Genomic DNA, 22,274 nt, shown 5'->3' on the forward strand with positions numbered 1-22,274 from the left:
ACTCTCTGAACTGACCTGGACTTGGGACAAGGACAAAAAACATTATAAATTATAGTAACAGAGCACTTGGTGGTTCCATTGTAAGAGAACAAACCAAGTCCTACTTTTCTAAGCTTCCTTGATGGTGCATGTCCAGGACGGCATGGCCATATTAATGTTTTTTCATTGAGCCTTTGTAAAAAAATGCAATAAATATTTTTAAATGAAATTATTTTGTGTAAAACAATTTATGTCCCACGGGTAATATAAAAGGAATGAGGCTGCAACAATTTAAGATAAAAAGTTAAGTCTTTTTCTTTTTTTATCATTCCCTTTTCTTTTTAACTGATCAACAAATGCAGAATTTTAAGTTAACATAACATGACATTCATTTGATATTGTTATAGAATGTATTTTTAGATAAGCTTTGGTTTAAATTGAAAATTTTGAGCCGGTAAACAGAAACCAAATCTTATTTTTATTTTTTAAAAGTTTTGATGATCAACGTTTTACTTAATGTAATATTGATGAGTCAGGACGAACAACCGCATACGTCACACTTAAAATTGATGATCCCCCCCAAACGAGTCTAAGATTTTAAATTCAAGAGTAAAATGGAAAGTAAAAAAAAAAAAAAAGATTTGGAAGCGGAAGTGTAAGCTGACGAAACCTGGAAGAAAATAGAGGAGATTCAGTGACAGAGCTCTCACTCTGAGTTTCTTTTTACACAGACCTTTCAACTCTTTAAAATAAAGTTATTTTAATTGGAAAAAAAAAATCAAGATCTGTAATTTTTTAAGACTCAGAGAGGATTAATTTGATATTATATGCAGTTAAATTAGAATTCTTTTTTTAAGAAAAATGGTTTAGAAAACAAACATCACATCTACTTTAATGCGCATAGAATCAGACTGTATCCTTGCAGCTATAAATGCATTTTATTACCTAACATAAGGAAGACTAATCATAGAAATAATACGTTTTTATTAACAATTCTAAATCTGAATTTACATAAATAACACACATAAACTTAATTCTTTTTAAAATAAAAAATAAGTACATAACTGAGAGAAATAAATAAAATAAAAAACAAATATTTGTATTTGCCTAATTCTACGTCAACTTTTGACACTAAAAAAAATGTGCGTCAGCTACAAAATTATAAATAAATGATTGGATGTGATATAGTATTCCTGTTGAACAGGAGAAGCTTATGGATGAATTTCATGTAAAAATGAAAGTGATAAAAATTAAGAAAAGAAATATGTGAGCAAGGTAATACATAATATTTATTTATTTTATTTTTCTTCAAGTGGTTTACAAAATAGTAACTCCTCAATTCAGCTCCAGAGCGGAGCTCCGTTTGTCTAGACGATCTTTGTGTGGTGTGTTCAGCTGCTGTAAATCAGACGCGTTTTCCTCCAAACAGCGGACGTGAAGGGGAAGTCCGAAGCCTGCTTCAGGAAACGGGGGCCGGATAAGCATGGAAAAACCAGAAAACCCACCGCTGTAGAGTCGACCAGGTCGGCCCGGGACCCGGAGGAGGACAGGCGGAGACGCTTCCACGGCTCGACACGTACAGAGGGCAGCCGCCGGTCCCTCCCTCCCTCCCACAGCTGGAAGAAAGAAGAAAATGTGGCTGAACCCGGAGGAAGTCCTGCTGAAAAATGCTCTAAAGCTTTGGGTGACGGAGAGGAGCAACGACTTCTTCGTCCTGCAGAGGAGGAGAGGCCACGGAGAGGCTACGAGCAGGATCACAGGTAAACGGCTCAATGGTGTCTGTGACATTAGAACAACAGGCGCGCGCGCGCCAGCATGTTGGTGAGAGACATCAGCTGTTGGGGGGGAAACCACCAAACTGGAAACACAAGAAAGATAGCTGCAGATAATATGCAGGATCAACCCAAAATATTTAATTCACTGCATACCTGAGCTAGAAAATATAATTTAGGTCTAAACAACTAGTTTGAAAAAAAAAAAAAAAAGTGGGAAGTGAAACTCTCGAGCATGTAACACAATTATAATAAATTCATATGTGCTTGAAGGGGAAAGTACTCACAAATTCTATTGTATTTTTTTTAAATATGCAAGTTTTTGAGGTCCTTCAGATCCACAGAAGACTGTGACGTCACTGATCTAAACCCAAACTAGATTATGTAAAGATTTGTTTGCAGCACTTTTTGATTTTTATCACAATCTGACTGTAATGAGCAATGGTTTAAAAAAGTAAGACTTGTTTTTCGTTTTTACATTTCAAAATTAATGTAGTATATTAGTTTTCGAACACATAGATCTACAAACGTGCAAAGGTTTACGCTCAAGTGGCTGAAACTTTTGTTTATCGTGTTTTTTTTTTTTTTACTTAATCATTATTATCATGTAATACATGAAGGCATTAATATCATGGATTGTTGCTTAATTGTCAAATTTGTAGCTGAGTTTGATGTGTTTTTACAAAGGAACAGAAGTATTTTGGTTTAGTTTATTTCTTACATATAAAAATAACAGATAAATCCATCCCCTCACTGATACCAATAATCATTCATGCAATCCTTTTCAGTTAAGGGAATAAAAAGAGTCTTCATTTGACAGAACTGAAGAAGATAACACACTTGAAGAAGCTGTAGCTTATTAACGCCTACTCCTTCATACAACTTTGACACAAATAATAAAAAAACGTATTATGCTGGCGTTCCATTCGTTGGTCAAACCGTCCGTTTGCTCCACCTGCTGGATCCTTTTCAGGTGGGGCTACCAGAAAGGCGGGGTTCACCCTGGACGGGTCGCCGGCCTGTCGCAGGTTGGTGATCTGTCAATCACCATAAGTCACATTAGAAATATTATTTATCCTACAAGAGGCTGAATTTAAAAGAAAATGGAATAAGAAAATGATATAGCGTCCGTGTAAGCCCACATAAATAAATTAAATGCTGTTTGTTTTTATTCCAGAAGTTGTAAAAAAAATTACCTTAGAAGTTAAAAGTAAAGTTTGGATTTTTACTTATGTAAAAATACAGAGAAAAATGGGGGGGGGACACCTAATTACTAAAAATAATAATAAAAATAATAATAAACCATTACAAGTCTCATTGCTGGACTTGTTTACTATTTTTTAAGGGAAACGCCACCGATCGATGGTGGTTGATCAGGAATAGAAGTTGGCTAAACATTAGTTCCCTAACAAACAAACAAACAAAAACAGGTTCCGTCCCTCTATTTTCTTAAAGAACATGCAAAGGTGTCTGTTTGTTGCAGCCGTGGTCTGGTTGACTGATTCCCACTGCTGTGAGTAACAATGAAGCTTGTTTGGCTGCTTCCTCTAACTGATTTCCTCATTGTCTTGTTTTTAAACAAGACAGTGCAACGTGGGACATGGGTATAAATGATGTGAACACTTTTAGGGCAGACATGTTATCACTCCCTTTGTTGGAGTGATACCATTTTTTTGAATTTTTCTTAACAAAATATATTTTTAATTTGACCACATTTAAGGATTTCTGTTGTTAGATGGGGTTACAGTTGAAGAAGATGTGAAGATTTGCTATCTGCTGCCATCATCCATTATATAAGTGCACGTTTTGGCTAATGTGGCATGATTGCATGTCCATTTCTGCCTTTGTGCGCACAGTAGTGATGGCTGAAGTTATCTGAAAAATCCGCTGAACAATCCCGTTCTCTGGTTTTCATGTTCTGTTCCACCTTCTGGTGGAGAAAGCAGCTCAGGGCTGTTCTCATGCAGCAGCAGAGCAGGAGAATCCTTGCTACAGTTTGTTCTGAGTGTTTGTTCCCACTGTTGTCATAGCAGGAGTGGTGGTGGTGGGTGGTGGGGTGTCAGGGTAATGGCATTCAACATGAAATGTTTCTTTGAGATACAGTGAAGTTGTCAATTAACACAATATCATCAGGGAAAATTAACTTATTGTTTTCTTTGGTTATTATCTGTTAAGCACCAAAGCTTTAAATAAGTAAAAACCTCCAGGAAACACAACTCTGTCACTTTAGCTTGAATATATTTGTTTTTTAGATTTTCCTGTTTAGCATGAAATCAAATTCCTATAGTATTTTCATTGATGAATTATTGATTTATTACATAATCTGTGCGACAGATCACTGTAGGTCTGAAGTTGATATTTAGGGTGTGTGGTCTAAAGATTCTCTTCCTTGATAACAGAGATATCTGTCATCGAGCTACAGATGTCTGAAACAGGCCAAGGTGCAAAATGATCGTTTGTTTTGGTTAAAAATAAATCTTCTTCTTCCTCTTTCGGCTTCTCCCATCAGGGGTCGCCACAGCGAACAAGTCGCATGGTAAATTTGGCAATGTTTTACGCCGGATGCCCTTCCTGACGCAACCTTCTCAAACCGGGCTTGGAACCGGCACAGGGGTAGAGAAGGGAACAGGGAGCAGCCCGGAGTCGAACCCTGGTTTCACGGACGGAAGGCGCCGCAAACCAGCACGAGCTAAACCGGCTCCCTTTTGGTTAAAAATAAATAAAAAACTAAAAGATGTTCGTCATCGGCAAAGAAACTGTAAGAAAAAACATGTTAGTGAGTGATGGAGCTCACAAACCTGGTTTAGGTTGTAGAAATAAAGGGGTCTGAGAACAGAGCCATGTGGAACACCAGCTGGGATTGCAGGTGGGAGAGTTGGATTTCCTCTTGCAGGGATTTAAAGAAAAAAAAAGGTTTGCCTTGATAAATAGGATTCAAACCAGTTCAGATCTGTGGTCGAGATGCCAATGAAAAAACACGTGTGTAAAAGGATTCAAGACATATCATGTCTTTCTGAGGTTGTTTATAAGAAAACAGGAACATAAATACGATTTTGTGCCAAAAAACAATATTTTATTACACCATTAAAATGATGATGACACGTTTTTTGGCATCAAATCTTTTTCAACATTTCGATCATAATTAACCATTAGATAAATTACCTGTAGGGGCTTTCAGATGTTTATTTCTGTTCCTTTTCAGTGTTCTAACATTTGCAGACTAATGGATCAAGACGGTTTTTTTGGAGGAAAGGTTACCAGAGAAAGTCTGACGGTGACGGATGGTTCTGTGTTGCCAGGCTGCCGGGTTTGCAACGTCGAGCAGGTTGACTTTGAGTCTTCAGAAGTGGTTTCTTCTTGGCAGAGAGGCAGACGATCCTGCTAGAAGAAACTTTAAACCTCCCTACCTGCTGGGGGATTTTCTAATGCAGGTATTGACAAATGTGGTTTCATTACGGTGCATAAAACACTACATAAAAAAATACCAATAATAAAAAAAAATTTCACAACTTGACCAGTTGTACCTTTCAAAAATCTGTTTTCATTTGGTGCAGTTTTTCCAGTTGACTTGAGCCGAGCTGAAATCTAGCTTGAATCGCTATCTCAAAGAGCCTCTGCTGTCCTCTAGTTTGAGCGACTTTACAGATGCTAATTATGACACTTCACTGTCATTTTTCAGAATAGGAAGTGAGACTGCAGCTTAACCACAATTTCTAACTCTTTAGCTACACTAAACGCACGTCCTTGAACGGAAGGCCGTAGTGTTCACACGGGACAAGCAGGAAGGGGCTTCTTCTTCTTTTTCTACTGTTTATTAGCACCACCTACAGTTGGAAGAGGCTTGGTGCAAACTGTCCAAGCGGTGCAAATCTCATGAATCCTGTTTCAGGCTGTTTTTCCCCACAGCTCTATTCCGATACATTAAAGACTTCCAGAATTCCAGCAGGGCACAAACCGCAACTGTTAACTTCTCCCCCGTGATCAATTTACAAACGGTTGGCCCTTTAGTGAATAAAAAGGGACGCCATTCCTACATCGCTACCAAATCCGAACCCCTGATTGGTCAAAGTTCCAGCTGGTTTAACTTTCAACGCACATTCAATGGACGCACGTTTTTGCATGTAGAGCCCCAAAATGGTTGTTAAAAACTTGCGTTGTGATGCAATGCGGAAGCCCGAAATGCGCGTACAAGCGTTTTTATAGACTTTTCATTGAAAGTTGCTGCTTAAACGCGTCCCGGAGGGTGGTGTGAACGCAGCTTTCTCTTTTTATCTTAAAGTTAGGTAGTTTTCACCTGGAAGTTGCTAAATTTTCAGATTATTAATATTGTTTTTTTTGTAGTTTTAACATTTCATAGTGAAATTTGACTTGAATTATGATCATGCAGTTGAAACCGTATTCATTATATGACTGCAGCATTAAGACCTTTGTTCCTGTGTGCAGCTGCAACCTTTAGTCTCCTTTATGGCTGCTTTCTTTTCCCTGTCAGCCCACTGTCACTAATATGAACCAACGGAGCTAACAGCAAAAACATTTTGAAAAACAGTGGATAAGAGAGGATTTTTTTGAAACCTTATGGAAACGTATGTGTGCCTAAAGAACCTTTTGACCAAAACTTCTCCCTTGATTTTCAGTTTGGCTCCAAGACGTCTTAAATGTAACCCATATTAAAAAACTGAATCCTAAGACATAAAGCGTCATTGCTCTCGGATCACAGGAGATTGCTAAAGAACTTTTGCGCTTTTACTTGCATGCATATAAAAGGAGATGGACTTTGAGATGACAGTCTATTTCGTGCTATTATATGATTTTGTCCATGCTGAGCTCATTATTTTTCCATGTCGGTCAAAGTCTTCCTTATTGATGAGCTCAAAGGCCTCCTAAAGTCGTGGAGCTTGGAGAAACCAATCAGTCCAACAACCAAAAATCTGTCACTCTGAAATGTTTCCACACCGACAAGAAGCGCGTTTGGGTTTTTATTTTAAAACTCTTTGGAGCAGATCTTCTCTGGTTTAGGTTATTTGATGTCTTTTAACTTCAGTTGTTGAGTTTTGCTTTTCTGCTTCTATTTACTTGAGCTTTATCTTTCACTGGGGGATAATGGAAATTGCTTAAGTTCATTCTGAGCTGATTGCAGCTGGAGAAAACAGATAAAAGTCACTGATTCCACAAAGTGTCCTACAAGCTGACAGAGATCTGCAACGTTTATCAAATATACATTTCAACTGTAAGAGACGGAATGAAAAAAAAAAAAAAAGCCAGGACATTATTTTGTTTGATTTTTTTAAAGACCCATTCCAACGAAAAGTGTGTTTTGGCATTTTTAATGTTATTGGAGCATTTTTCTCATGATGGAGGACTTGTATAAGTAAAATTATACCCCAAAACTGCATTTTCTGAGTAATGTTTTTAATTCAATCGTTGTGAATTGTAAGCAGTTGAAAAAATTCCGTTTGAAAAAGCTTGTAGTTGATACATACGAACTATCGGCACGATATGAGGAAAACTTGCGATATTAGTGGTTGATATTGCGATGACGATATAACTTGTGGTATATGAACATATAGCAAAACAACCAAAAACATCATTTCCATTTCACTGCAACAGTTTAAAAATTACACTCCAAATGACCCTCACCTACAAAAGGAGACAAACATCTGACATAAAAGGGCTCCATCCGATTGGTCTATAATGCAAAGGAGTCCATTCGATTGGTCAAATACATAAATGGATTTGTTTGTTTCGTTAAATACTTCAAGCTGCCATAAGATTGTTTTAGCATATTTAAGGTAAGGATTTATTCGCTGTCTTTTGCGATATGCATTTTGCACAGCTTGACATTGCTATAACAATAAAATTGCAATGTATTGTGCAGGCCTAATCGGCAGGCGGCGAGCTCCCTGCTCTGCTGTATTTTTAATGCATCCACTTGTATATGTGGCACCCTTAAAGAAGGCAAAACTTCCTGTTTTGGCAAGTTTTTTTGCTCGGAGCTGAGTGTATTTGTTTTTACTTTCCTCAGATGCAGCTGAAGAAAAAAAAATGCACCTCTCACAAGCAATCAAAGCAAGAATAATGCACAAAACAATACAATCAGCAGCTTTACATTCAAGACGTATGAAACGTATGAAACTTGGGACAATTAGACATTAAATCAAAGATTGCTTGAAAGGGAGTGGAAGGAGGCAAACTAATATAATCCCATCCCTGAATTACCGTAACTATTTTCATTACATGATTTATCTTTATCCGGTTCATAACTTTTTTATCTGATATCTATGCCTCACCAACACAGTTTCAGGTCATAATAAACAGGTGGGTTGAATGAATGTGTGCTTCTTAGAGTGTACATTGAATGCTCCAGCAAAGGCAGGAGGCCCAGCACCACACACAACCCAGAGTCAGGGGCAGACAGCACAGCAGCCCGGTGTTTGGCTAAAAAACAGCTTAATCATGATTAAAATACCACTGGGACCACTATTGCAACACATAAGAATATGATTAAATTCAAGTTGAATCAGCACTCATTCCAGGTTAAACTCACTCTGAAGTAGTCCTGTGTCTTTATCAGCTGTTCAAGTTTGATCGTCATTGATGGGACCATGCACACGCAACTTTTCCATGACATCCATAGAGTCTGCACTTTTTAATCTATTTCTTTGAAGTAGTAAATAGTCTGTACTTGTACTCGTATAGCACTTTTAAACCCGTCTCAAAGGCCCAAGGTGCTTTACAGTCACACACACAGTCACACACTGGCGCCAACCTTCCACCAGAGGTAAGGTTGGGTTCAGTGTCTTGCCCAAGGACACTTGGACATATGGGCTGATATCCCATCGAGACGGGAATCGAAACGGAAATCTTCTAACCGGAGTTGACCGCCCACGGACGCCCAGAAATTGATTTTGAATTTGCTTTAAAATAAAAAATCAAACAGAAATATAAATCAGTAACTTTTGCTACTTTCGATGTTTATCCTTAACAGATAAAGGAGTATAGCATTTCCATTTTTTTTTTATTTCTGCTGCACTAGAAAATGCATAAAAGCTGTTTTTTATTGCTATCAGAAGGAGTTAATGTAGCTGTCATTTAAAAAGTTAGTTTTTTTCTATTTTGCAGGTCTTCTAGTGGGGGCTCTCGACACAGTGCTGGACTCCAATGCCAGAATCACTCCCTTCCGGATCCTTCTGCAGGTTCCTGGCTCCCAAATTAGCTGGGTCATTGCTAGTGGTATGATAAAGCACCAAATGTCTTAAGTTGATCTAGAAATGTCTGTTTTGCTGCCCCATGTGGCATAATGTCCTCATCATTATGTTCATCAGGGGCTGCTGTAGAGGAGGTGAACAAGCACTGGGATTGGCTGGTCCATAATTTGCTGCACTCTCTGTCTGTGTTTGAGAACAAGGACGATGCTGCCAGCTTTGTCAGAGGAAAAGTCAAGGTTCGAAATGCACCAGAGCACGACTAAAAAACGCAACTGTACCAGCAGGGATTGTTCTGAACGTCTAAAAACTTTGTTTCCTACTTTGAGGATTAGAAAACGTTTTTTTGCAGCATTTTATAAATGGATTGATCGGTTCCGTCTTCTGTAGGGCCTCATTGCAGAGGAGGTTCGGGGCCGCCAGGCTGCTCAAGAAGAGGATCCCCAGAAGTTTAGGGAAGCACTCCGAAAGTTTGAACTGCACTTTGGTCTCCCTTCATCAGAGAAACTGGTGACGTACTACTCCTGCTGCTGCTGGAAGGCCCACGTGCCTCGCCAAGGATTCCTCTACCTCAGCACCAACCACATGGCGTTCTATTCCTTCCTGCTGGGGAAGGAAGGTCTGTACACCAAAGTGAGGGACGTTATTTTCAAGCAAAGGTCCCTTTAATTTAAGCATCTTCTGACATGTCTTTTGTTTTTATTTTCTCTGGAAAAAAGCTGCAAATTCAACTTCATCTTTACTCCTAATTTGGTGTGATTTTTACACAAACAGATGTGTTTTGTCCCTCTTGTTGTTTTCTTCAGTGAAGTTTGTCATCCCTTGGGCGGAGGTCACACGGTTGGAGCGGGTCTCCACCGGTAAATTGACTGAAGCTATCCGGGTCAGCACTCGAGTGCGGCAGAGGGAGTTCTCCATGTTCCTAAACCTGGACGAGACTTTTGGGGTCATAGGTCAGCTGGCTGACATTGCCCTGAGGCGGCTGCTGGACAGCGAAGGTTTGGAGCTGGACCGAGTCCTGCAGCAGCCGGCACGCATCACCAAGAGGTCAGCAATGCAACTTTACTCCAACTTGTGTTTTTATTCATCTCATTTCAAGTCAGGATTCTAAATTATTCCCCCAAAATAACTTTATTTAATTCTAAAGTAGCTTGAAAAACTTGCTGGAAACTTTCTGTTATTTTGACAGTGTATTAATTTTTTTTAGGGATTTAATAAAGAAATGATTGCTGTCAAGACAAATAAACGCTGCTCAACTCAGAACACATCGCTTCCAATTCCTTTGTAATACAAAGCATTCATTATTTAAATTAATTATTCCAAACCACTTAATTATTTTTTATTTGCAAAAAATTAAAATAGGATACAGAATTTCCCATTTCCTAGTTCTTACAAACTGTAATGATCTTCTTAATGCTGTAAAAAGGGTTTTTATTAGGGCTGCACGATATGAGGAAAACTCGCGATATGCGATATTTAAGATTAATATTGCAATAACGGTATAATTTGCGGTATATAAACAAATAACAACATAATCAAAAACATCATTCCCATTTCATTGCAACAGTTTAAAAATTACACTCCAAATGACCCTCGTTGACATAGGAGACAATCATCTAACATAATAGGCCTCCATCCAATTGGTCAACAAGGTGAAGGCGTCCATCTGATTGGTCAAATGCATAAAGGGATTTATTTGATTCGTTAAATGCTTGAAGCTGCCTTAAGGTTGTATTAAAACATTTTAGGTTTACGATTTATTGCGATTTTCACTGTCTTTTGCGATATGCCTATTGCAGAGCTGGATATTGCGATAACGATAAATTTGCGATATATTGTGCAGGCCTAGTTTTTATGCATCAAAACAAAGTGTGACAGAGTATAGATGTGTTTTAGCACACAACCAGAAATGTTCTCAGCACATTTGTTTAAATTCTACATTTTATTTCTGTTCTTTTATGGAGCACAAAATGTTACAAAAAGTATGCCACATAAGTCCAAATAAGAAGTAAAAATTCAAATAGTCCCTGCTGTTAAAATTAACTCAGTCCACATTATTATTGTTGCTGAATAATTTTGGCCTGGTCATTGCAGTGAAGCCATCATTATCTCATTTGTAATGCTTTTATTGGCCTACTGTATGTACGTATGTAGGTTACATATTTATATATTCATTTCAGCTCCTGGGTGACCAAGTTCCTCATCCAATCTCAAAGGGACTGACCAGCCACTCTGTGGCGGAAACTCATGTCAGCCTTTCATATCAGAGATCTTTACGTTCCGGGCTTGACCCAGAGCTCAGGACCACTGGTGATGTCATAGATTGACCAGTAATTCAATTTAACTCCATTTTATTTGTATTGCCCAAAATAACAACAACAGTCGTCTCGATGGGCTTTGTGCGGATAAATGTAGGGTAAAACATAAAATCAAAAGGATCATGAACACACACAAGTCAATAGAAAGATTCTAAACTGATCAAACTAAACTGGACATCCCTGCCCTTAGGCCCTCTACGTGGTAATTGCCAGCTTAGGCCCCTTCTTCATGACTACAGACTGACACAGGGTTACTGTGGCTGCTGCACCTGTCAATCTCACACTCTCTACCCTTCACTCGCTGAACAAGACCCAAAAATACTTAAAAATACAAAAATACTTAAAGTCCCCCTTTTTTGATCTATTTAAGAATTGTTCCAAGTGGTCTTTTTATTATGATAATGCCACTTTGAGCCAAAATTGAAAAAATAACTGTCATTTCTTTAGGACATAGTTTCTGCAGAGCAGCAGGAGTTCATTAGAAATTCACCTCAGAGTTGTGGGCGGGGCTGTCGGCGTAGAGTAAGCCTATCCTTTATTTCCCATCATCAATCTGTTTACATGCTCTCCTGCTAGCTTACAGTCCCTCACAACTCAGATCTAAAATTAGCGTCACAACAAACAATATTGGAGCCTTCCAGCTGTACAGTTTTGAGCCAGATCTAGTTCAGACGAGGAAAACAAAGATGAACATTCATCTACTAGAGGATACATCAGAACGGAGCGAAGCAGAGAGCTTTTCTCTAAGTTACAGCTATAGGCTTTTTCCAACTGTATTGATGTGTCTGCTCCTGATACACAATGATGTGAATAAAGAAATACTCAGAAATGCTTTTTTAATTTTAATTTTCTTTATAAATGTCTTTCGTCTTGAGAAAAATGACACAAAACATGTAAAAACAACCAACAACACTATTCTTACCCGAGTGGGTCTTTAAACTTCTCTACTTGAGGCAGGAGCTCTTTACCCACCCAGAGAGAACAAACCACTTTTTCCAGTCAAGAACAATGCCCCCCCCCCCCGACTATTAATTCTTATTCCTGCCATCGACTATGAACTGAATCCATGCTGTCCTGCCTCCATGAAGCCAAGAGAACAACATCAACTGCAAAAAGCAATGATGACATTATACGGTTCCCAAACCAGACTCCTTCCAGCCCCTGGCTGCTCCTAAAATATCTGTTTGTATAAATTATGACCAGAACCGATGATACAAGGCTTCACATGCTCTGGGAACAGGTTAGACTTTCTGCGATGCGAACCAGGCTTCTGCCTAGGTTGTACGCCCTTAATACGAGGCCCGAGACCCCATATTCGCAGAGCATCTCCCATAGAACACAGCGGGGGGTCAAGAGTGAAGGCTTGACCTCACTCATGAACCGTCATAGGGTCGCACTGTTCCTCAGAGGTTCAACCAGCGGATGAAGTTTCCCCTCCATTATCTTGAAGCAGAAATTTCATGTAGAATATCAAAATGTATAAAAAAAAACACATAATTTCCCAAGAGTCTCCAACTTTAATGTGTGATTACATGTCCTCATCTGGTTTTATGTCACATAAACGATAAAATGTACCGTTCTTTCACTTGATGCTCTTTGAATTTGATGAAGACATAAAAAGTCAAAATGCAGTGGACACAAACCACAACGACTGAGACGGTGATTAAAAAAAGCTTTTTCTAAACAAGAAGTGACCTGCCAGAACTGTGTGTTGCATTCATGTAAGACAGACGATAAGAAACATAAAACACAGCTGCTTGTTGTACTAGAAACATGTAAACAGACAATTATTACAAAAAACGATATTGTAATACATTCTTTCCAAAGTGTTCTCTGATGTTACAAGTGAAGAAAATGTGAACTAAAGATGCTGGAACCTGCTCTGTTCCACCCCAGGGTCCTGGAGGAGCAGGCTTTGAGGGAGTACGTCCTGGCTCTGTTTCGGCTTCCTCGTGCAGAGAAGCTCCACGAGCTGGCCTCGTGCTCCGTGTGGACGCCGCACGCCCGCTGCCACACAGCCGGGACTCTCTACACCACCGATAGTTATCTGTGTTTCTGCAGCAGAGAGGAAGGCAGCTGCACTCTCCTCATCCCCCTCTCAGAGGTACACGACTGCCGGGATTTATTGAAAGTTCAAGAAACTCTAATTTCAATGGTCCTTTTAGAGTGACGCTGTGACAAAAAAATGTGTTCTTGATCCTGTGTTTACTGTAAATGGGTCGGAAATGTAATTATACTGCATATTTAAAAGCAGAGTAACTTAATTTTAGTGAATTTTTTGTGCCTTCGCTTTTAGGTCCAGATCTTTTTTACATTAAAAAAAAAAAGTAACCTATATTTGTCCAGGCAAGACAGATAAAGAACAATATTCTTATTTTTAGCTGGGGTCTGGCAAAAGATAACATAGAGATAAAGATACTTTATTAATCCCAGCTTGGGAAATTCGGTTGTTGCAGCGACTGTGTACAGGCTTAGTGACAAACAAACAAGAGTGACAATGAGGAAAGGCAAGACCTTCTGAGAAAAGACAGCAACAGACAAACCTTTCCAGTCTCTGGCTACAGCAGACCGAAAGGACAGAGAACCGAACGATGAGTTTTAAAGCCATCTTCGCTCTAAAATCCCAGCATAGAAAGAAAAAAAGCAACAAAAAAACTAAGGAGTTCCTTCTTTTCAGCATCATTTGTTTCTTCAGGTTTTGTCCATAGAAAAGGCAGAGAGCACCACCCACCTTCCCAACCCGGTAATCGTAAGCGTTCGGACTAAAAAGGCCTTCCAGCTGATCGACCTGCAGGACAGGGACGAGCTGGTGGAGAGCATGAACTCCAGGCTCCGAGCTCTGCAGTGGAAACTGTCCGTGTTTCGCAGAAACAATGATAGCAAGAGGAACCCGGTAAGACAGATTCTTTCAGGATTTTAACATGTAGGGTTGGCGTAATTTAAGAGATTTCAATCTGTATGTAGGCTACTGCTTTTTAAAGTCAGGAAGGTCCTTAGCAACCGTTGCTAGTGTCGTTAAGTAAACCTCTAATGACAAAGTACAGGAAACAATTCATCGGCCGTACGTACCGACTTTTCTGACGACTTTGGCCAAATCTGACAAACGACAAGATCTAACAACATGACATGGGGAAACGACGTATCTAACGACACTAGGAACGGTTGCTAAGGACTTTCCTGACAACGTAGTGAGATGACAAGGGGGAAAAGACAATGACAAAGACATGTGGAAAGTTTTAAACATCACAAAACAAATGCAGAGTAATATTCAAAGAAGCATGGGCACGCAGAAGATATTGCTTAGTGCGAGAAACATGTGTTTATGAGGGGAGATTATATAATAATGTTAAAATGAGCATCATGTTTCCCCCCACATGGTCTCAGTGCTCTCCAACACCGTACTACACCTTCTATTATGACACTGGGTGCTCCGATGAGGAGGAGAAAGAGGAGCAGGTCCTGCGTAACACCGTAAATAGTGAAGCTCTCATGACGGCTTTCAACCAAACCCATCCGGGAACCAATGGCAACAACGTGAGTAGAGTCTCCGTTCTTCTGTGTTGCTTTGTTCTGGGTCATTCAAACGCCACCATCCGTGTGTTTGTGTCAGAACACGGAGCTGGTGAAGCAGCGACTCTGGGAGGATCATTTCACAGAGTTTGGTCGCGGAGTCCACATGTTTCGAACAGACAAGATCCAGAGGCTGGTCGCCATGGGGATCCCAGAGTCGCTACGGGGGGAGCTGTGGATGACTCTCTCTGGTAAAAAAAAAACATACTGTAGTAACATTTTTAAGAAAAATGTATTTAAATTGAAAAATTATTGTTAATTCAGGAGTTGTGTGTTTTTTTTAAAGGGTAACCAAAGAATAAATCAACTTATTTTTGGCTGTTTACCTGCACAAATGGGTGTTGACTGTTGGTCCTTGCCAAATTTTGACAATTTCAATTAAACTTGTTTAGATTTTAGTCTAAAGCCGTCTGTGTGCAAACTGTTTTAGCTCTCAGAATGTTGGTCATCTGGAAACATTTTACGTGCCAACTGTGGTCCAGAATTTAGACTTAGAGAAATGCCGGTAGTTAAGCGTCACATCCTCTTGCGTCTGTTTGTTGTGTCAGTGTTTCATGGTTTATTTTAGTTTGTGACCACTTCCTCAACATGGTGACAGTTCCTCATGTAAAAGAAGCCACAAAGCAAAGTATCTAAACACAAAACTGGTGGTGCTTTCACTCTGAGCGTGTGACGTGCGTTCTGGAAGGCCCTTAAAGCACATTTTTATGTTTAGCCTATGGTGTTGACACTGGACAAGCAGCGATGGGCTTCTTCTGCTTTTTCTACTGTTTACCAGCACATGTCTTCCACCTGTTGGAAGAGGCTTGGTGGGAAATGTTGAAGAAGTGCAAATCTCTCAAATCTTCTTTTGCAGCTGTGTTCTGTCATAGAAAGACTTGGTATCATAGAATTCATGGTTAATTGACAAAGGTTTGGCACTAACGTCAATTTAAAGTGACGCCACCAAATCCAAGTCCCTGGTTGGTCAAAGTTCGACCTGGTTTACCTTTCAACGTGCATTTAGTGACTGTGGGTTTTCTATGAAAATGGCTATTGAACTTTGTGTGTATGCACGTTTACATAGACCTTTCATTGGAAGTGATCGCTTGAACGCGTTTTGCAGAGGGCGCTTGGAGCGTTAATCATGAGATTGTCTCCTCATTGAATTTTGTCTAACGTTCTGTCTGAATCTTTTCATAAAGACGGAATTGATCTCGGATAACCATCGAGCATTAGAAACCCAACTGTCGCTGTTTTTTGCTTCACGACCTACAGTAGGGGGTCAGACAGCCGGAAGAGTTTTAGGCGTGAGAGTTCTTCTTTTGGTCTGTGCAGACGCATCGTCTGACCTGGAGTCCCACCAGGGCTACTACAGCAGCCAGGTGCAGAAGTCGATGGGCCATAACAACCTGGCTACTGAGGAGATTGAACGGGACCTGCACCGCTCCCTACCGGACCACCCAGCCTTCCAGAACCCCACCGGCATCGCCGCTCTCAGGCGTGTCCTCACTGCCTACGCCCACCGCAACCCACGGATTGGATACTGTCAGGTAAGGAAGAAAACGCCTGCTCTTGCTTTTTAGAGCTGGAGACCAGTACTAAATGAAAGATGCAAACATTGATTTCATGTTTTTCTTTTTTGTAAGAGTTTCTCTTCTTTTTCTCTAGTCCATGAACATCCTGGCATCAGTGCTTCTGCTTTATGCCAAAGAAGAGGAAGCTTTCTGGCTGCTGGTGGCCATTTGTGAGAGGATGCTGCCTGATTACTTCAACCGCAGGGTTATCGGTGAGAAGCCTTTGTAATTGCGGCTGTATTGTGTAAGGTCTTGTTTTTTTTTATTTTCAATAAATGAAAAAAAAAAGAGGATTGTTTCTGGTCACCACATATTAAGGTCTAATTTCCTGTGTTTGTGAGGCTGTTTATTCTTTTAACAAGCAGAGCACACATGAAACAATTTCCTTGTCCGTTTATCCCTGCATGTTTGTGGGCGTTTTTAAAAATACTCAGGATTTTGTTTTGAGACCTGGCCATGCATCAAAGATCAGAAGTAAACAGTGGCTTTTAAAATGAGTACCGGTATTATTAATTTTTTTCATCCTTCTTTCCAAGAAGTCAAAGCGACAACATATTTATCCTGAAAAATACTTGAGATAACCTCTATGTTTGAGGTAAAACAAATGAATATGTATTTCTGGATTCATTTGGTTGTAGAACTTTGGTAAAAGCTATGATATGAAGGTTACGCCGCTAATGGTTGCCCACCTGCTCACTTTTGCCAGCAACTTGAATAATGAACATAAAAAATGAGCCAAAACCATGAAAATGTACCTCATTAAACTACATCAAATCTGGAGTCTGCTGCCATCTAGTGCTGAAAAGAAGCAAAGCGATAAAGAATCTGAAGCTAGAGACTGTCTTTTGGGATTTACACTTTTGTAGATATTGTATTTTGACTTGTAATTAAATCCATATTGGGCTTAATAAAAGAATTTATAGTCTAAGTTGCCATCAATTCTGAGCAAAGCTAAGTGGCGGCGCTTTTTATTCTGCCTCTGCAGGAGCCCAGGTGGACCAGTCTGTGTTTGAAGAGCTGATCAGGGAACGTCTCCCTGAGCTGGCTGAACAAGTGCCTGACCTCTCCACCCTGTCCTCAGTCTCCCTGTCTTGGTTCCTCACGCTTTTCCTCAGCGTCCTACCCTTCCAAAGCGCCGTCTGCGTGGTCGACTGCTTCTTCTATCAGGGAATCAAAGCCATCTTTCAGCTGGGTTTAGCTGTGCTGGAGGCCAACGCCGCGCAGCTCTCTGCGTCCAGCGATGACGGACAGGCCCTCATGATTCTTACCAGGTCATTTAATGATACTTTGTGAGGCATGAATCGTGTAAAAGCTAAAGGTTGTATTAGAAATCTCATATTTTATGTTAAAGCATAATAAATCTCCTTTTTCTGCACCTTCTAGTTTCCTGGACCAGGTTGGAAGTGAAGAGTCGCCTACAACCTCCTCACCTGCAGAGAACACCTCCAACACAGATCAGCCCCCTGCTGGGGTCGTCAACATCACCGACCTCATCAACCAGTCCTTTGTGGTAAGAAACGTGCACAGGGGGGATGTTTTGAGTCTTCTCATTTTTTTTTTTAATATTGAAACCTGTAACTGAACTGTTGTTTTTGTATCCAATCAGAAATTTGGAGACCTGACGGTGCGCCACATTGAGCGTCTTCGCTGTCTACACAGAATCCAGGTGTTGCAGGCACACGAGGACACCATCAAAGAAAACACAGTAAGGGAAGAAAAAAAACACTCTATATAAAGAAATTCATGACTGTAACAAATGTGCAAAAGCCGAGGATCTTCTCTTTATCAGAGAAAGTTAGTGAGCTTCTTTGTAGACTGTGGCATTCACGTTTCTTGTTTAACCTCTTAAAGTTCCGATCTCCTTTTGATCTGCTTTAAAAGCGTTCCCAGCGGTCTCATATTTAGGATGATGCCGCTTTTTGCCAATATCGTTTTCTAGGACACCGTGTCTGCAGAGCAGCAGGAGGACAATCTTGCCTCTGAGTTGTAGGCAGAACCGTTGGTGCAAAGCAACCCCTGCCTGCTTAACTCGTATTGAAATTTCTGCTGAGTTGTTCTCTTAATTGGTTTAGAATAATTTTGTTGTTAAAGGTTTAGCCATAAACATATGTTTCAGGTTGAAGTCTGTTGTGACCTGTTAGTAAGTGGTTCTAAAAGATAAAAAAAGCAGAATTTTTAATTTTTTTAATTTCTTTTTTATGTTTGGCTCGACTGTCCAGTTTCTAACCGTTTCTCCTTCTGTGTTTTTAGCTACGTCTGACAGCAGCTGAAGTCTACATTTCTCCAGAGACTCTGTCTGACCTTTACGACCTCTTTAAGGTGTTCACTCACCCTTCTTTCCTGTTACAATCCTTCCTCACTTTTATATCTTCTCTGCTCATCAACCGCCATCTTCTCCTCCAGACAGAGCATTTCATCAGCCTATACTGGGGCGACAGCAGCTCTGCAGCAGCGGCGGAAGCAGCCGCGTGGCAGTACAGCGACCCCGGATGCACTTTTGTGGAGCGGCAGTATCGGCTGGACCGGCCCCAGTTCAAAAGCCTGTACGGGCTGCTGGCTCCGTGGCCAGCCAGCTCTAACCAACGACACGCTGGCCCACCGTACCTTCACCCTGCTGGACCAGGACCAGGACAACCTGGTCACCTTCAAGGACTTTGTCAGCTGGCTTGGTGAGTGGAAACGACAAAATTATTTGTCCAAAGAATAAGAAAAAGCTCCTAAACGTGACATTTTTATGTATTTTTGAAGACATTCTCTACTGTGAAGACCTGAATGAGAAGATAAGGCTGCTGTACCGCCTTCACATTCCTCCAGGTCATTAACTCTGACTATAAAAAGACTCTCTCTGATTGGCCGTCAGCTCTGCAGCTGCTGAACGACACTTCCTGTGTTTCTGTCTGCAGCACTGACAGAGAATGAGGACGACCCCTCCGTGCTGAAAAGCCCCCTGCTGTCCACAAACAGACCCCTCTACGTCAGTCTGCCCTCTGGTTGGTCCTGTTATACTCACCTGCTTGCCAAACCTTCACTTTGGCAGGTTTTTTCTAAAATTGTAGGGGATTTTCACCCTCTTCTGGACTGGATGGGCCAATGCTGGATATTTTTGAACTGCAAAATAATTCAAATCAGCAAAAGTTTACATTAATATAAACCTTCATAGAAAGATTTGAAGATTTGTGTAAATGTGGCAATTTAAACGTATTTGTGCGGGAGACATAGCGTGGAGATTGATTGACGAGGTCAACAGCCAATCAGGATGCAGAACACAGTGCTGTTTAAAAAAAAACAAAAGCATGTAAAAATGCTCTGAAATAACTGCAATTTTCTTTGAGCTTTGGCCAAACCTTCACATTTAAATATGATCAAATACTTTTTTTCTGACTTAAGAAAATCTTTTTTTTTCCCAGGTAGTGCAGATGAGTCAAAAGGTTACCATGAACAACTGAAGCAGATGCTGCAGGATTTGGCCAAAGAGAAGGAGAAAGACGTGGAGAAGCCTTTGCCGCTGATGAATCAGGTGAGACGGTTTACCCAAAAAAATAACGAGTTTTTGCTCTACAGCAATCCCTCGCCGCATTGTGGTTCACTTTTCACGGGCTCCCTGTGTCGCTGAATTTTTTCAAAGCATGTTTTTCTTGTTTTTTAACAGTGCACTGTGTTCTGTATTCTGATAGGATCTCGTTGACCTTGTCAATAAATCTCCTTTGTGCCGTGTCTCCTGTACAGAATGTGTACACAAATCCCTTGTTTACCTTAGGCTACTTTTAGAACATAACCCCTGCGATGATTGAGGGAACACTACGTAAAAAATGATTATTTTTTTGCCAATTTTTGTTGATTTTTTTTTTTCCACACAGAGAGAATTCATCCAGTTCTGTAAGACCCTATCCTACATGTTCCATGTTGACCCAGAGGAGAATGAACTCTTCCAGGCCATCGCCAAGGTAACCAGCCTCGTCCTGCAGATCGGTGAGGCGGGCCATCGCGGAGAATCCCTGAGGTCAGAGGTCACCAGCGAAGAGGATCCAAAACCAGCGGGACTTGGTGGTGGCAGTAGTGATGGGGGTTTGGAGGCAGAAGAGGACTGGATGGTTAGCTACGCTCAGATCTTAGCATCAGTCCTGACTGAGCAGGCGCTGGTGAGCTTCTTTGAGAAGCCGGTCAATCTGTCTGCCAAGATCACAGCCGCCAAAGAGAACCAGTACCAGCAGCGGGCCGGTTTGCTCGTGCTGCAGCAGAGGACCAGGAGACTCCAGTGAAATAAGCCAAAGTGAAAGAGGAGTAAACCCATAACCTGTAATTGATATGAGTGAACTTGTGTTCAGGTGCATAGGCTAAAAGGCCTTATTGCGATCTGACACATTTACCGAGGTTAAGTGTTCCTGCAGCTGAACCTGGACGCCATGACCTAGAACTGACGACACACTGGAATCCTTTGAGCCAAACGTTTGATCCAGTTTTCAGTGACGGTCCATGTAATGGATGGCTGACTTATGCAGGAACAATGCCAAATTAAATTGAAGTCAAGCGAAGATCTCTGCTGTCTCAAGTATCCTCAGTTTTTAATCAGCCTCACTAAAATGTTTACACTGTAATTATTTACATTGTTAAAGGTTATAAACCTTTGGTTTATAAAACTTTCCCCTCACACGTGCTTTAAAAAAAGGCCTTATTAGAATTCATTACTGAGTGTGACTGAGAAGTGCTCATTTTCTATCTCTTGTATTATTTCTATTTCTTTACCATTAAATGTTTTAATATGCAAAGTCTCCAGTGAATGATATCCAGAACTTTTTTTTTTAAACAGTTCTTCAAATCTTGCGGTTTGTATAGAGCAGTTGCAGTGCTTTTGGTTTTAAAAGAAACTACTTAGGTTTGGGGAAGTGTTAAAGTCAAAAATGCTTAAAAGTGTAATACCGAAAACAGCCACTGAGGAAAAACTCAAACATAATGTAGCTTTAGAACTTTTTGAATCCCTTTCCAGGGTCGCAGGAACCAACCCAGCTACTGTAAGGCGAAGGTGGGATAAACCGTTAGTATGACGGAGTATCGGGGCAACCGCAAAAATGAACAAATATGAGAATAAATTCAAAAAATGATGAGAAAAAAGTCAAAATTTTACGAGAATTAAATTAAAAATTCAATATTTTGTGATGATAAAGTTTTAGGTTCATTAGTTATAAGTTGAAAATGTACTAAATTAAAGTCATTTTATGATGCAAGAGGCCTCAGCAGCAAAAAAGAAGCAAAATCGTGTTTTAGGTCGATACAGTGAGTAGAGGACAGTAGAGGACATTGTAAGTGGTTACTTTAGCATGGCTTCCACAAATAAGGAAATGCTGACTCAACATTGAAAGCAGAGAAAGCAGTATAGTAGCAAAGGTCCAATGCATCATGGCAGATGGGTTCCTTTGATAAACCTTATTGCATTACCATAAACGCTTTATTCTTGTAGTATTATTCTCGTAAAATGTAGATTTTTTTTGTCTCAATTTTATGACTAGTGTATTTTTGACTTTTTTTCTCATAGCTTTACAATTTATTCTTGGATATTTTTTTCTTTGGTCTTAATACTCTGTCGTAAGTTAGAGATACCAGTCAACCTATGAAGCACGTTCTTGGACTGTAGGAGGAAGCTGGAATGTCTGGAGAAAACCCACACATGCACAGGGAGAACACGCAGCCCCAAACTCAAACAAATGATTGAAAAAAAACCTCCAAACTGTACATAAACATTCCAGGTTTTAGTGTTTTTGCAGCTCTGGTAGTTTGAACTAATGCTTTTTTTTTGTTTTAGATAACCCTTGTGCTATCCTACGCACTTTGACATTGGGAATTGGTTCATCTAGACCCACTAGACCAGAGGTGGGCACTGAG

The 22,274-nt window shown here is 40.3% G+C and overlaps 1 protein-coding gene across 1 annotated transcript; it reads left to right on the plus strand.

Moving 5' to 3' along the window:
- The first annotated feature begins 1,348 nt into the window (after positions 1–1,348).
- On the plus strand, positions 1,349–21,163 carry tbc1d8 (TBC1 domain family member 8). The gene is given in 21 exon segments (XM_011489241.4): positions 1,349–1,739; positions 8,871–8,981; positions 9,074–9,192; positions 9,344–9,572; positions 9,760–10,000; positions 13,168–13,375; positions 13,967–14,164; positions 14,656–14,805; positions 14,882–15,032; positions 16,159–16,373; positions 16,492–16,609; positions 17,383–17,668; positions 17,781–17,907; positions 18,004–18,102; positions 18,648–18,716; positions 18,801–18,977; positions 18,979–19,066; positions 19,146–19,211; positions 19,301–19,387; positions 19,805–19,914; positions 20,255–21,163. Coding segments are annotated over 21 exon segments (3,378 nt in total). The 5' UTR covers positions 1,349–1,612; the 3' UTR covers positions 20,657–21,163.
- The last annotated feature ends 1,111 nt before the right edge of the window (positions 21,164–22,274 follow it).

This window comes from Oryzias latipes, chromosome 21, assembly GCF_053564925.1.
Source record: "Oryzias latipes strain Hd-rR chromosome 21, Olatipes_Hd-rR_3.1".
Classification (NCBI taxonomy): domain Eukaryota; kingdom Metazoa; phylum Chordata; class Actinopteri; order Beloniformes; family Adrianichthyidae; genus Oryzias; species Oryzias latipes.